The 15770-nt window shown below is 37.8% G+C and overlaps 2 protein-coding genes across 3 annotated transcripts in view; one reads left to right on the forward strand and one right to left on the reverse strand.

The window, feature by feature from the left end:
- Window positions 1-2663: 2663 nt before the first annotated feature.
- Window positions 2664-13395, reverse strand: emc10 (ER membrane protein complex subunit 10). 2 transcript variants are annotated; one of them, XM_079839359.1, is made up of 9 exons: window positions 13217-13395; window positions 8296-8458; window positions 8071-8137; window positions 7875-7987; window positions 7446-7559; window positions 5999-6183; window positions 4966-5059; window positions 4337-4439; window positions 3462-3755 (listed from the first exon to the last, which is right to left on the reverse strand). In XM_079839359.1, the coding sequence occupies exons 2-8, from the start codon at window positions 8389-8391 to the stop codon at window positions 4353-4355; spliced, it is 756 nt and encodes a 251-aa protein (XP_079695485.1). In that variant the 5' UTR covers window positions 8392-8458; window positions 13217-13395; the 3' UTR covers window positions 3462-3755; window positions 4337-4352. The 2 variants fall into 2 exon arrangements, with proteins under 2 accessions (XP_079695484.1, XP_079695485.1); XM_079839358.1 differs by lacking the exon at window positions 4337-4439 and having other exon boundaries at window positions 2664-3755.
- The window catches only part of mybpc2a (myosin binding protein Ca), a 37672-nt gene continuing 35234 nt past the window's right edge, over window positions 13333-15770 (forward strand). The window contains exon 1 of the mRNA XM_079839173.1: window positions 13333-13467. The gene's annotated coding sequence lies outside the window, so the exon portion shown is untranslated. The remainder of the gene's footprint in view (window positions 13468-15770) is intronic.

Consider the following 15770-nt stretch of genomic DNA (forward strand, 5'->3'; position numbering starts at 1 on the left):
TCCGTAAAATTAAATGTGCACCACCTCAGTGATAAAACCTAAAACTTGTGCATTCGGATTATTATTTATTCATGGTGGAGGGGAGAGTTTTGTGATCGGAAAACACGCTTCTCACGTGGTCCGTAACATGTCATATGCTTGGTATGATAAGAATAAATGCTGCCGTAAATAACGGCCCAATTCAAATGTTTTACGTGCTTTTCTTCTTTTTATTTTTTGAGCGGTGATGAAATATATTGCTCTTGTAAATACTTGCCAGCATTCTAGAAATGCATCCAAATTACAGTGAAGCGCAACCGCACGGTGCTCTGCAGTGGTCAAAAAGGATATAAACAGTGAATTTTGAAGTGATATATTCTTGAAAACTATTCTTGAGATGTGGATTCGGACAGCAATTAAATTACCACACGACTTTGGTGTTTGTCAAAGCAGTTGGTAATTCGGCCGGGTTTTTACACGGACGGCAATAAAATCACCACTGTAAACAGGGCCGGCCCGTGGCATAGGCGAAATAGGCAAATGCTAGGGGCGCCACTCATCCATAGGGGCGCCAAAATGTATTACTGATACTATTTTATTCACATTCATTTTAAATATTACCAAATAAAGCGCAAAAAAACGTAACTAAGTCCCCCGCATCTTCCCGGTCCGCCTCATCGATCTCCCCCGCCGAGCTACTGAAGTGCGTCAGAAATATAACGCGTGATCAGTTTAACGTTGGGAATTTGTTGTGTCGCGTCGCCTCTCGCCGCATCTAATGTAGACAGGATTGCTTTCATTTTTAAGGGTGTTGGCCGCTCGCTCCAGGTGTAGACACGGTGAAAGTTGCCTGATAATTTATGACGGATGGCCGACTTGTAGTGTCATAAAAAACAGAAGCCCTCTGATGCAGGCAAGATAAGGGAAACACTGCAAAAATGCTCTTCTTTTTCGTATTTTTGTCTTGTTTCTAGTCTAAATATCTAAACATTCTTAAACCAAGATGCATTTACTAGATAAGTAAAATTTTATTTTTTCTTAAGTGAGTTTATGCTTAAAACAAGCTAAATTATCTGCCAATGGGGTGAGAAAAATAATCTTTTTTCTGATTAAAATCTTGTTTCATGTTTCTGTCCCAAACAGAAATAAGATCATTTTTCTCACCCCATTTAGCAGATAATTGTGCTAGTTTTAAGCTAAAACTCACTTAATTTTGATTTTTTTCCCCCCAGAAAACAAGGAAAATTTTTTATCTAATGTCATTTTACTAGTAAATACATCTTGATTTAAGAATTTTTTGATGTTTGGACTGGACACAAGAAAAATTTACTAAAGAAGAAGAGCATTTTTTGCAGTGTAAAGACAGAGGTAAAGTGATGTAATGAATGAACAGTTTATTTAATTGCATAGTAGTAAAATACTAATGTACGCTAATTAATTCCTTAATTCTTAAACTATATGCAAGCAGCTGTTTTGGGTTCTCCAGTGGCCACAGACAGTGTATTTTGTCAAAAAATAAAAAAATCATATCTGTTTTTTTAAACGCATGTAATATCACTTTTTTAATAGCCTAATGTTTTTACTCTACAGTTGTGCAGTTTTAAGGGGACATATGGACATTTTAAAATGTATTTGCGGAAATTAGTAATGATATTTATATACAGGTTTATTTAAAATAGCAAAATTTTATGTAAATTTGACATTAAATATCTAAATTTCTCAGTTTAATTCATGGTGAAAACATGAATGTGCATATTAGTGGAAGTTTGCTGCCATCTACTGGAAAACAAACACTTTTGCTAGTTCTCAATAGTTTGTGCTTGTACTTGTTATTTGTGTTTAGGCTGTAATGTGGCGTAGGTGCTATTTTTGTATAGTTTAACTATCACAAGCCTTTTAAAAAAAATTAAATAATAATAATATCATGAACATAATGATGGGGTAGAATGGACTGGACATCATATAAAACAACAACAATAAAAATTAAAAAACATCAATGCATTAAAAAAATAAAACAGTACCAGTGTTTCCGCAACTTAGACTGATAACATGTAGTGCTAAACCTTGATACAAGGGGCACCAAGTAAAATCTTGCCTAGGGCAGCAAATTGGTCAGGGCCGGCCCTGACTGTAAATGATGACAATACCTTCCGACCGCATGAGAAACAATTACCGTCCGAATAGGGCTTCAGCCAACTCCTTCATCACTAACAGAGCAAGCTGGAAAATCTAACTTTTCCCGAACCCTGTGGGGAGGAGGGCCACAACATCATGGCCACCAACAAAACTCAGCAAAGATTGTTCTTGCTCCGGCTTTAACTTCTGGATATTCGGCAGCGGTGCAACAACGGAATGAAATTCGCTCGCATCTTTCTCCGCCGCCATTACTGAACTACAACTCAAACTAGCGCACGACATCAACGTCATCGTTCTCAGCCACTCCCTCTGTTCGCTGATTGGACCAGTTAAAATTTGACCGGAGAAAACCTAAGAATATACCACAGTCCCAGATTACTGAAGAGTACTGAAGGAAAATGAAAAATGAAAATTGAGCGGAAGTACATAGGAGGGCGGAGCCAGGCTAGCACATGGGGCCATACTGACTTACATTATGAGTTGCTGTAATGAACTTCATGCAAGTTGGATCAGCATGGATTTTTTTTTTTACATTGATTTTTAGTATGATTTTGGTTTCCATTGACTGTCACATAATTTGGTTCTTAAATTATAAAATGTATATAAATATTTTAAAATGGAATATTTCATTCGTTGAGATCCAGTGTGAGATTTTTAGAGTTCCCTTAATTTTTTTAGCGCAGAGCATAATTTCAATGTTGAATTATTTTTTTTTAAATCTTAATGAGCCCAAACCTTTGAATGGCTAGTGTAAATGCATTGTAACCCAAAATGTAGCTTGAAGCACTTCACTTTCTAATAGTTAAGTAAAGAAGCTTTTCAGGCTCCTGCTCAGTTATTTAGGCCATCAAGGTGCAAAGAGAAGTGGTATTACCAGCATCAACATGATTTAAAACAAACCCAAATGGCACTGGGTCAGAAAACCAGACAAGGAGGTAAAGACAAGAACATTAGATGTGCTATGACATTAGCACAGATGAACATTAGATTAGATGAACATTTGAATTGCATTCATATGATTCATACGCATGCAAATGTGAGAGACAGGAAACACAAGTAATGTATTTTGCTGCGTTCCAAAGTTCAAGTTTGGTATGCAAATTCATATCACATGAAGACGTATGACCAACAAAAGAATGATACACCCCAACATGACCTTTTAGCTGCAGTAAAGGATGCAAACTTTTTTTTGGAAACAGCAGAATGTGGAGTCATTTTGTGACCATTGCAGTGTCCGTAGAAAGTTAAGAGCTCAAGGTCTAGTGTGACCGCGGCTTTAGTTTTCAAGGTGCTTGTATTATAAATACGAACGGCAGCAAAAAGTAAATAACTGTGCTGACAACTTTAACGGTCATCAAATTATTTTATTAAATCAGTAGTAAAACAATCCAAGAATGCAGTTATAAGTTAAGCTTTTCAATCATTATTTCTCTAGAACAATCCTTCGTTTGTAAATGTGTCATGAAGCGTGTCAGTGAACAAAAATCTGTTTTAATTTATTATGTACAACACAGGAGTTTTTGTTGGCATGGGAATCATCGTCCTCCACCATTGGCCGCCCCTCCTCCGGCTCCACCTCCAGACTGATCCTGAGCTCCAGACATCATCAGGAAAAGAACAAGAGGAACAATATACATCCACTGGTGATGAAAGACAAAAGAAAAACACAAAAGAAGGTTCACATATTTGTTAGCGGTTTGAAATGCAACACATGACGGTTCCTCTCCAGAGTCAATGATTAGGTGCGGGGAAATTACAGGCATTTGAATTAATTGGCAAGTTTTCCCAAGCAAATCATTTTCAGTTTCATCCTTCCTTACTCTCTTTGTCCAGCCACCACTTACTGCTTCTAACAAATGACTTTCCACTGTGAGGGAGACATCAGGAGAAATGAGACTGAAAGAACAGGAAAGAGTGAAGCAAGCAGAGTGGGTCATGAACATCTCTGAGCTTCAGAGACAACCATCACCTGCAAATATTACTGGCCAAAAGATCCTACTTGATCAAAACACCACTGATTTGGTCATGACCCAGCAAGAAACGGACACAAAAAGCACAAGGACGCACATCAAATTGAATAAGCTGAAACAGAAGAAGGATCAGAGGATTTGAGTTTGTGTGTATGTGTATGTGGGTGCGTGTAAAGACCCATATACACACACAATGAGAAATGCAGCGGGAGTGACAGAGTAACCAAATAGGCTTAAATGAGTTTCAGTACTTGAAATGAATGGAAATCAGCTCTGCTCTCTGGCGCCCCCTGGTGGGGTCTGTGCTGAACTGGTGGCCATGAGGAACACTGCACCTCCCAGAATCAAATACCACTGGAACACAGCACAGACCAGCACAAAGTCAACACAGACACAGCACAGTCACAGCATAGTGAATGCAGAACAGCCAACCACGACACACGCTGCTGGAGAATTTAGAGATCGTTTAGAAGGAGGGACATTAATACTGGTGAGTGTATTTAGGACAGGACAGGACAGACCAGCAACTTCGACAGAGCAGAGCAGCAAATGAAATAACTGTTAGTTTAAAATACACCCAAAAACATACAGTAACGTTCATCTTAGGCATTGCGGTCCACTGATACACAAACTAATTCTAAAGAGACACAGTAGAACAAAAAAACTATTAGCAGGAATAGAGGCCATTTGGAAAGGAGTTATTCCATAAAGGAGGTGAAATAAAAGATTAATGTGATAACGCATAAGGTTTGCCATTTTTACTACCTAGGTAGCGGGAAGAAATGGTCACATTAATATTAGTCAATATGCAAACAATTTCTACCTTTCACTCAAATCAGTAATGAGTCTTCAGTCTCACACGTCATACAAAAATACTCACATATTTGGCAAAGAAGGATTTCTGCTCTTGCGGGTTTTTGCCTTTCTTTTCCATTTCCTGTTCCATCCTCTCAATGTAGGGTGCCGTTTCGGGTCTAAATCAGAGCCATAAAACAAAAGAATTTCCAAATGAGCTGATAATAACATATGCAGATAATGCAATTTGTGGGTGCAATGTTTATATGGAGTTAACTGGGGTTCGGGAGCGGGGCCACGCCTCAACCAATCATCACCTGACTTCTCAAAATCTTCTTATATCGGGCCGCCCCTTACAGTACAGTTTGTCTTGTTCTCTCAAACCCTCCCTTCCCCTCTCTAATCCATTCAACCATCTTTACCATCCCTTGTTCTCTTCCCTTCCAGGTTGCATCGGAGGAGTCCTAATCACTCGTTCTAAAATTAACTGATGATGCCCCCCCTCTGAGTCCCCCGGCTGCCAACACCAGATGCCCAGATCAGCCTGACTCCCATCCCTTTCTCCCTTATTCTCCATTCTCTCCCTATTCATCCCTAACTTCAATAAATGTTGTGACGTGGAAATACTCGTGAAATACTCTTTAAAAGTACTAATCTAAGTGAGGAAGTGATCAAATTATAAAGTAAATCTGCAGACCAATGGATCTCAATCCACTATGAGGTCTGCAAACTTCCAAGGGGTGGACCTTATATAATCTCAAAAATGTGATGGCAGAGATACATATCTGCTTAGATAGGAGAGCCTTTGAATATTGTCTTGGACAAAGGGGGGCTGTTGAGTCAAATGTTGACAACCACTGTTGTAGAGCAGACTAATGCCTAAAGTTATACTTCGGCCGTCCGCGTTCAAGTGACTTGAGTGCTTTGGAAACAAAATCCACTAGATAGTGCACACGCGTCGAACGTGTCTTTCTGCACTCAGGGCGAAAATAGTATACTTTATGTGTGTGAGATGGAGCAGGTTGTGGAAAATTAAGAATACCCGGGCCTTAAGTTACAGAGGTAGCAGGCTATGTGTAACAGCATAAGTTTGTGTATGTGTGTGTGTGTACACTCACGCAGGTGCAGTGACTGGTGCCACAACACTTATTGTTGTGTTAAAGACTTCCAGGTCAACCTCATCCTCCACCTCTATTCCATGACATGAACCTGGGATTGTCACTATGGAAATGCCGATGACATATCCGCTGACATCAGTGTGAAGGGTGATGACATCACTGAGGTGGGATTCCACTAACGAGCACTGCAAAAAAGAAAGACAGAGACTAGTTTATATCTTAAAATATCTATAAATATTTTACACACTAGGGGTGTAACGTTATACGTATTCCTACCAAACTGTTTCGGTACAGGACTTCCGGTAAGGTGCATGTGTGTACTGAACGTTACAGAATGCAATCTTTAACAGTCGGCTTGTTTTACACACGGAACACACTTCAATCCGAGTTTGAACACAAACATATTAAGAATTCTGTCCATTTTATCACGAAAATCAAATGATAAATGCCGTTTTGATGCTCTTTATTCTGACGTGTAATCATTATATATGCGCACGGGTGAACACGTCATTCAGTGTCCACAGCTGCACTAGAGAAATGACTACAACAACTAATTGGAGTAAAAACATAATTTTATAATTAGATATAGAAGTTAATGCAAAAACTACCTTATGTGAAGTTTACATGTTTGCATACAAGGTGCTATTTGAGTGTTGATTATTATATCTAAAAATAAATAGCAACTGAATTTAGGCTAATAGTTTGGGCTCTGTTGTTAACCTTTAATATTATAGTAATGTTCAAGTAAGGGCTCCCTATATAGTTTACAGCATTATCTTTAAGAAACTTTTAGTTATAATTGAATTAATTTAAGGACAGACACAATTTGTTCAGTAAACCACTGTTTAATAAAAATAAATAAAAAGCAATTTTATATTTAGTTCTCTCCCCTGCCGTACCAAACCCGTACCGAACCGTGACTTCAAAAGCGAGGTACGTACCAAACCGTCAGTTTTGTGTACCGTTACACCCCGATTAATTAATTAATGAATGCTGGGAAATCGATTAATCACACCCAAAATAAAAGTTTGTGTTTACATAATATATGTGTGTACTGTGTATAATTATATATGTATGCATGCATGTAAATATACACGCGTACGTATATATTTAAGAAATATTTGCGCATATATATATATATATATATACACACACACACAATTTTTCTTATATATAATAAGAATGTTGAAAAACAGCTGGCCTTAATATTTTTGTAGAAACCCTGATACATTTTTCAGATTTATTTGATGAATAGAAAGTACACAGGAACAGCATTTATTTGACTGACATATTTTTTGTAACATTATAAATAACATTTTTATAAATTAATTTAATTAAATAAAATTCTTTCTGACCCCAAACTTTTAAACGTGTATAAAATATACATAAACACTGATATTAAAATTAAAATATATCTAATGTTGATATTTGCAGGAGGTTGACTTACAGCTCTAACAAACGCTGTAAGGTAACCTTCAGACTGTTTCTCTGCCAGCCGATCCACCTGTAGAGAGACTCTAGGCACCCGGATCCTGTACAGACCATCAACTGCTGCCACTTCCTGGAGGATACAGGCAGAGAAATACAATATTATACCAGAGAGACAGCAGACAGAGCTATGACATTTCAATCTTTACAACAAATATCCTAGCCTTAAAGGGATAGTTCACCCAAAAATGAAAATGATTGGAGCAGTTTTATGATGGATAGATACACTTTAGAAGAGAAAGGACTTTGTTTTTTAAATAACTCCAATTGTGTTCGTCTGAAGGAAGAATGTCATATACACCTAGGGTGGCTTGAGGGTGTGTAAATCATGGACTAATTTCCATTTTTGAGTGAACTATCTCTTTAAGTAAAAAACGCAGATTCTCACCTTCAATGTATTCCTGTCTTTCTCAGAGAGCTGGTTTTGTGAAAGATACACACCGTTTTCTCTTCCACCCCTGAACTGTAGGGCACCACGAAGGAAAAATCTGGGAACATCATCTGAAACAAACACCAGCATTGACGACATGACAAAGAGGCATTAATAGACAGATTGACTATTAAATATTTACCTTAATACTCACCCATTTCAAATGAGTGCTCCAGTGGCACAGAGAATCCGCTGAAATCAGTGTCCACCGCATCTCCTAACTGACAGACAAACCCATTTAACTTAACTTACATCAGTCCGCGCACAGACCGATCAGATAGCAGCCTAACATGCTAACAAGCTCCACATGCAAGAAATCAGAAAATCCACATAAAATCCACACGACGAGAATAATGTTTAACGGACATATTCAACTCACCTTTCGACCATTATTGCATTCACCAGATTGTGTCCATAACAGCGTAATAGTTGACAGGACTGACAAAATAAGCGACATGACTCTTATCGAAGCCATTTTGTCGTAAGCCTGGAGGAGACTTCCCGTCTGTGCAACGGAAATACGGCGTTTCAAAACAAAAGTCCTAGAAACATTAAACACACACACACACACACACACACACACACACACACACACACACACACACACACACACACACACACACACACACACACACACACACACACACACACACACACACACACACACACACACACACACACACACACACACACACACACACACAGACAGAACATCAGATTGGATAACACAAATAATGTATTCAGTTTTTTTTTTTTTTTTTTTAATACATGTTTTCTTATTTTAGTATATTTTTATTTATTTTATCTCGGGCTTTAAAACTGATATAGTTGCTATGTTTCCGTTAACCAATTAGAATGAACTTTGTCTTTCTGCAAAACAAGCAACATGCTCAGACAAAACAGACCCTAAATAAACGAATTGCCTTACCCAAAAAAAATATTTAAAGTAGTTAGTAGACGGTTGGGTAGATTTTGACTACTTCAAGAAGAAAAAATCCGCTAATGTAAAAGTTAAACGGATAAGGCAACACTGGCGCGCCCTCTAGTGGCTAAAGAGAAAAGGCACGGGCAGCCTCTAGTTTTCTCTGTAGCCGCCAGAGGGCGCGCTGCACACTAGAGCGCAGTTGCATTGAAGTATTGCTAGAATCTGCTGTTCATTCGCCGGGCGCAGTGGCGTGCGCCTGTAATCCAAGCTACTGGGAGGCTGAGGCTGGCGGACCGCTTGAGCTCAGGGGTTCTGGGCTGCTGTGGACTATGCCGATCGGGTGTCCGCACTAAGTTCGGTATCGATATGGTGCTCCTGGGGGAGCCCGGGACTACCAGGTCGTCTAAGGAGGGGTGAACCGGCCCAGGTCGGAGACGGAGCAGGTCAAAGCCCCCGTGCCGATCAGTAGTGGGATCGCGCCTGTGAATAGACACTGCAGTGCAGCCTGAGTAATATAGCGGGACTCAGTCTTTTGTGTATTTTATCAAATTCTCATTTTAAACTGGATTTAATTAATGGATTAGCTCTAAAATAACCTTTTTGATCCAACATTTAACTTTATTTGGTACCTAGTCAACCTTTTCGACCAACAAAATTAAAAATATGTTCACGGGTGCTTTAATTAAAAAAAAATCCACAAAGTTTGGTTCATTTTAATTCCATTTATAGTAGCCAGAAAATGAAGGACGTACTGCCCCTTCTGTTCACGGACTTGAATTACATCTGACTTTTGTGCAACATGAATCACAGAACCAGTAGGAGTCGCTGTTGACATTATTTTTGTAATTCATTTCATGACAGGGATTTCCCTCCACGATTAATCCATACTCAGCGGTCATTTTTCTGCAAATTTATGTTTTTATAAAACATTTTTGGCTTTTTATTTTTTAGGAACCATGTCTCTGTATGATCAACGATCACATTGAGCCTGCACTCAACAGGGGTCACTGACTGTGAGACGGATTTTCAAAAGACATTAACGGGTAAACTGGACAACAAAAACACCCTGCTTGAAAGGCCGCTCAGTAAATGTGTGCGCCGATATACTGGTAGTCTGTGTTAAGTTTGTTACTAACTTCATTTTAGCTGTTGTCACAAGTAAAGAAAATGTAATGACAGGAGTTGGACACTAGAGAGTAGTTTAGTAACACAGGAAAATGTGGCCACGCCAAAACCAACATGGCAAGTTAAGTCAAGTCACATGCCAAATTGATTGATGACTACTATTCATCTCAAATTACTGCCTCCAATTATTATTATTATTTTAGGATCTTGTTTTCAATATTCAGACGTTGAAACCCATGTAAATTTTGCCTACGGGGTGTTTCTTTAATTGCAGAGACACCACAGATTTTAACTTGCAATTATTATTTATTTTTTTCATCACCGTCTTTTCAAATGCTTTTTTTTTTTTGGTATATATTTTATTTTCTTATCCTTGTCCCAGATTGACTTAAACAATGAAATCCATCTTAAATAGCCTTTTTTTTTACTATAATAATCTTAACAAAAATAAAATAAATACAAACGTTTAAAATGTGAAAGATGGTTTATATTTTTAACAAAATGACAACTGTTTAACAAAATTATGATAAGTAGTGTGTAGAAAACAAAGAAAATATCAGGGAATAACATGCAGAAATTGTGAAAATGTTATTGTGTGTATTTATGCAATTCTAGCTCTAAAAGTATGTTAAAAGAAAAAAGAAGTTTTAGTCCAAAAATGTCATTTTCACCGCGTAACGCTATTAAACAACATAATTTGATATGCGTTGGTAATCACATGGTGAAAATGTTTGTGACTTTCAGGAAAAAAATGACAAGAAGTCTTCAGTGATGCATATTTACATGATAAATATAATAAACTAGGCGCAGTGTGGAGAATGACACATTTAATAAACTAGTTTTTTAAAAGTCCACAGGGCCAGAAGTGGCCATAGTTAAAGAAACACCCTGCTGTATAATGTAATCATTTAGTGATGTTGTCCTTGGGTCTGACATATATAATGCAATGCCGCTACAGACATGACCAAGGTTATGTCTACGCAAATATTGTAATGTTCCCCAAGCATCTGAGAACTTACTCCTGTGCTCCTGTGCTTACTCCTTATATCTGTCATTGTAGTGAGCCTATACGATAATAACTGTATTGACAACGGATCCAGAATGGGCCATCAGGGCCACAGGTTAATCAATAGCTTAGATCGACACAGTTGTTGTGTTCCACAACCTCATTTGGTTCTGTACTGTACTGCGCCCTTCCTATTGTTCTGTAAATCAAAGTTAATGATTATCTTACACTCTTTTTCCCTGAATCAATAGTGTACCTATTTGCGCCACTCAGTACGGGACCCCCGGACTGCCATTAAGATCCAAGGCATGAGAAAAAACAAACAGACGCACGCCCTTTCAATTACATTAATCAGATGGCACTGAGGTAAGTGATACAGCATGGTGTATTGGCATTTCCATAACTGAACACATCTCTAAGAGAGCCCGTATGATTGATTAATGGACTGTTTTAGCAGAAGGGCTTGGGTTTTCCATGCACCCTTGCCATGTGATTTCCAAGACATTCCTACTTTGAAATGAATATACATCTCTTCCATCTAGTCATAGCTGTATGTCATCACGCCCTCAGACAATAGTGAAGGCCCACACTCCTGCAGGATTATAATTAGCCATCTCATCACTGTGAAGGCATGTATGTGTCATTAGACTCGCGGCGTGACATTTTATCATAAAGCGGTATAACATTTTCTGCTTACATTCACGATGGGAGTTTTTATAGTCTGACACATGATTTATATTTTCTTTACGGAGTCTATATTACATCTAATTGAATCAAATAAATTAAGTTAGCACTCTGTGAAGCATGACGTATCTTGTTTCTTGGCTGTCTTCAATATATCACTTTCTTTTGCTCTTCATATGTCTTGTGCTTGTGGTTGTACGTGAGTCTCTTCTGTCTCCTCTCCTTTGTAATATTGCCTATTTTTTTCTCCATGACACCTGCCTCTCAAGTTGCACTTTCTATAGATAGCACAGTCTCTGCCCAGTCTTCTCTCCCTCAAATTAAAGTTCAAAAGAGCGTTTATTGGTGTGTCAAATTTAATAGAGCGCTGTTGAACTGTACACTTTAAGCACTCACACCAGGGACTTGACTCAACTCTGATCTCTACCGTTTTGCAGTCAAAGACATTGTGTGACCACTGCGTTTCTCATTTTTTTCAGCGTCTTACACCATGATTGAAGTGTTACATTTGACATTTTTATTGTTTTAGTTGTTGCCTTTTGAAGAAAATATCCTTTAACTCAGTGTTTTGTCATGTCATATTAATTAAATGTAGTCAGTTTTTAATGACATGTTATGCAAGTTTAGTTGAGGAAAATGTAATATTAAGCCAGATATTCAAACATTTTATAAACACTACCGTTCAAAGGTTGAGAGGAATCTCTTTTGCTCACCAAGGCTACAGTGAAATCAGTAATTTTGTGAAATATTATTAAAACTGTTTTCTATTTTAATGTATTATTATAAAATGCCATTTATTCCTGTGATGGCAAAGTTGAGTTTTCAGCATCATAACTCAAGTCTTCAGTGTCACACACTCATTATGAATAGGATGATTTGGCCTAGATTTTTTTTTGTACAGTGTTAAATTACTTTACTGTCATTTTATGATTTTAATGCATCCTTGATTAATAAAAGTATTAAAAAATTTATTTTAATTTAAACATCATCATTTAACAAAACGTCTTAAAGAATTCTTTAAGTGTTCTTTAAGCGCATTGTGACAGAAAGAGTGTGGCTTATATATCTCATTATTCTCATGTATTGAATGCGCTCGGTTGAGTTCATTAACCCACTAGCGAAGAGCTTAGTTTTGAACTCCTTTCATTCACAGTTTAGCCTTGTTATTCGTAAAACGTCACACTTCTCGCACTCAGTGTGTGACGTGAGGATTTATGACTGGCCTGATGAATGAGCAGAATTGTCAGCACATGTACTTGTTGAAAAGAAAGGGGTGGTTAGAGAGCTGTAAGGTCAAAGGTCACCTGTCAAATGTACTTAACCTCTGACAGCCTATCAGCAGGCTTGATTCTGTTCTATCCATGTCTCTCTTTAATTTTCTGAGGTAACAGTCACTTCATAGATGATCACAGATGTCAAACAGGCTGTCAATCAATATATCTACAAATATATCATGCCATTAGCAAATAGTTTGGTTCACAGCATGCTTGAACAAGATCACCAATTAACAGTTTTGCCATAGAGACACCCTGTTTGTTATAATGTTAAACTTTTTTTCACCCATGTCGCTGTCTTTCGTCTGCTCGTCCTGTCCAAGTTGTCTCAAGTGACACTCGTTCTGTTGCTCTCCCTCCATGTATCGCTCTTTTCTGTGCTCACCCACCCTCCTCTATCTTATTCAAGGATCGGGAGGACATGCTTGCCAAGGAAGGAGGGAATAAAAGGGATGAAAGATGAGTAAAGTGTGGGAGAGAGAAAAGTCAGGGTGACCGACATATGACGAACCACCATGCCTGAACCGAAGAAGCCAGGTAAGCCTCTTTAAGTTCATTTTCAGTATCGATTTTACATTTAACACCACGGTATATTTAAATCATTGCCTTTTGTCATTTTATATGTCACGTTAATGTAAATGATGCTCTTATACTCTGACTGGCAGAGTGCATCAGTGTCTGGCCCACTCTTAACATTCATAATAACATCCATTTGTTGATAATTTCATTCAGCGAGCCGTGTTAGACAATCAGTAGATAAATCTTGATCATTGGCTCACACTTTTTGTTAGCTAACTATCTGCTGAGACTGAGAAATATTGCTTTCTTTGCATAAAACGTAAATCATGGGCCTGTATGTATTATTGTAAGGAAATGTTTAGACTGCCTTGGCTGTGACGGTTGTTGAAAGATGAAATTTATAGGTTGGTTTGGCAGCAGCTAGAGTGAGAGGTCAATTTTCAGTTTGGGGGTTGGCTGTATAGACAACTAGACTGTGAAAACACTCTATTGCTTGATACCCATCAGTTTGAATTATACAGTATATATCAATGTGATTATTGCTAAGGTTGGAACACACAATGCATCTTTTAAACAGATTTGAAAACCTAGACATCATACAGTTGATGGCTTCATAAAAACTGTGCATCATACACTAAACGACCACACACTATCAGACTTTCAGGTCATTCTGAGCATAACAAACTCTTTGCTAGAAGATGCACGACAAACACAAAGAATATGTGTTCTAAAATCGGCTCAAATAAAACTGGATGAAATCATAGTCTGAAGATAAATACTCATAGTCATCACGATTTTCTGTGAAATCTTTCAACTCTGACAGCCCACTAACTCTGATTTTCGGCAACTAGCGTTGACTCGTCCAGACTGTAAATTGGGAAAAAATTGTGTAGCGTATTCCAGCCTTTTATAACTAATCATCAACCAGTGGACAATACACTCCTGTGCCTATAACAAAATGCTAACTTTATTTGAAGTATATTTGGTCTGAGAGGCAGAATCACATTGCAAGAGGGAAAAATTAAATGTGCATACTCCGAGGATATCACATAAAGCTGCATGAATATAGTGTTTCACCTGCAGAAATGTTTTCTTAAAGACCTTCATTCAAATCCTCGATGCTCAATTGACCATGTCAGCGAAATTCTGATCATTATGAAAATGAATCTATTGATTTAAGTAGTGCACAATTTAAAATCAATAACATATCAAGAGTGCGGTCTTTAAAGTATTAGAGCTGGTATTTGGAGGGGGTTAGTTCTGAACATACAGTATGATTTCAGTTGCTGGCACTGATACAGAGCTAAAAGCTTTAGCTACCACACCTTTTTATGGAGCTTTTAAGGAGAGTGAATTGCAGGCATTGGATTGTAACCAGCAGATGGAATCATTAGCATCAAATATCAGAAGACGATGTCTAATGTTCATCCATGTAAGTGATGTTGTGAACTGAAATTCTAAAATGTGACCTTCTTCATTTTCATTGTTGACTACACAGTCTTGAGACAGAAATAAATCGGACAGATTTGACAGACACTGAAAAATGTCCAGGTTAAAGAGGAAGCGAGGTTCGGATGGCAAAAGAAACGAATGGTTTCGAGCTGCTGCTGAATTTCTCTGATGAAGTCTAAGTCATCCTCACAGAGATGGCATTACTCCAGCAACAGCAGCATAATAAGCTAAACTTATGCTGCAAATAGTCTCAAAACGTATTTAATGTACAGGGAAGTAATTGTGGCGCTAAGCTGCTTAACGGTGGACGCCGTTAAGGAAAACAGATCAGGATATTTGTAATTACTGTAAATGGAAGATGGAGGAAGATGGAATAATCCACAATAATTCTAAGGAAACGGAACCATTTATGCTAAAAATACATTTAAAAAAAATATTATTTTTCTTTTAATTATTTGTTAAACTGACTAAAAACTAATACAAATAATCTGACCATGTATAATGGGGCTGACACAAATAAAAAGTCATTTTTACAAAAAACTATTTTTTATTTATATAATTAATAAAGAGATAAAAAAAAATTTTAAAGTTATTTTGCATTAAACAGATTTAAAATCATTGTGCAATGTGACTAAGTTCAGTATCCCTTTAAGTACATCATTTGTTTGTCATGGGAACACATTTAGCAAACAAATGGCAAAGTCTCCGGGGAACGACCCTTTAAAAACACACACACACACAAGGTCAGATCAGTGTCACCATGCCTTCTTGAGATCTGCCATGTCTCCGTTATGATTCAGTTTTTCCTTCTAACTCAGCCCCATGACTTGGTGTTAAACCCAGTCTGACAGCATGGCATCAGGAGTGTC

The sequence above is a fragment of the Gobio gobio genome, assembly GCF_949357685.1.
Source record: "Gobio gobio genome assembly, chromosome: 1".
Taxonomy (NCBI): Eukaryota; Metazoa; Chordata; class Actinopteri; order Cypriniformes; family Gobionidae; genus Gobio; species Gobio gobio.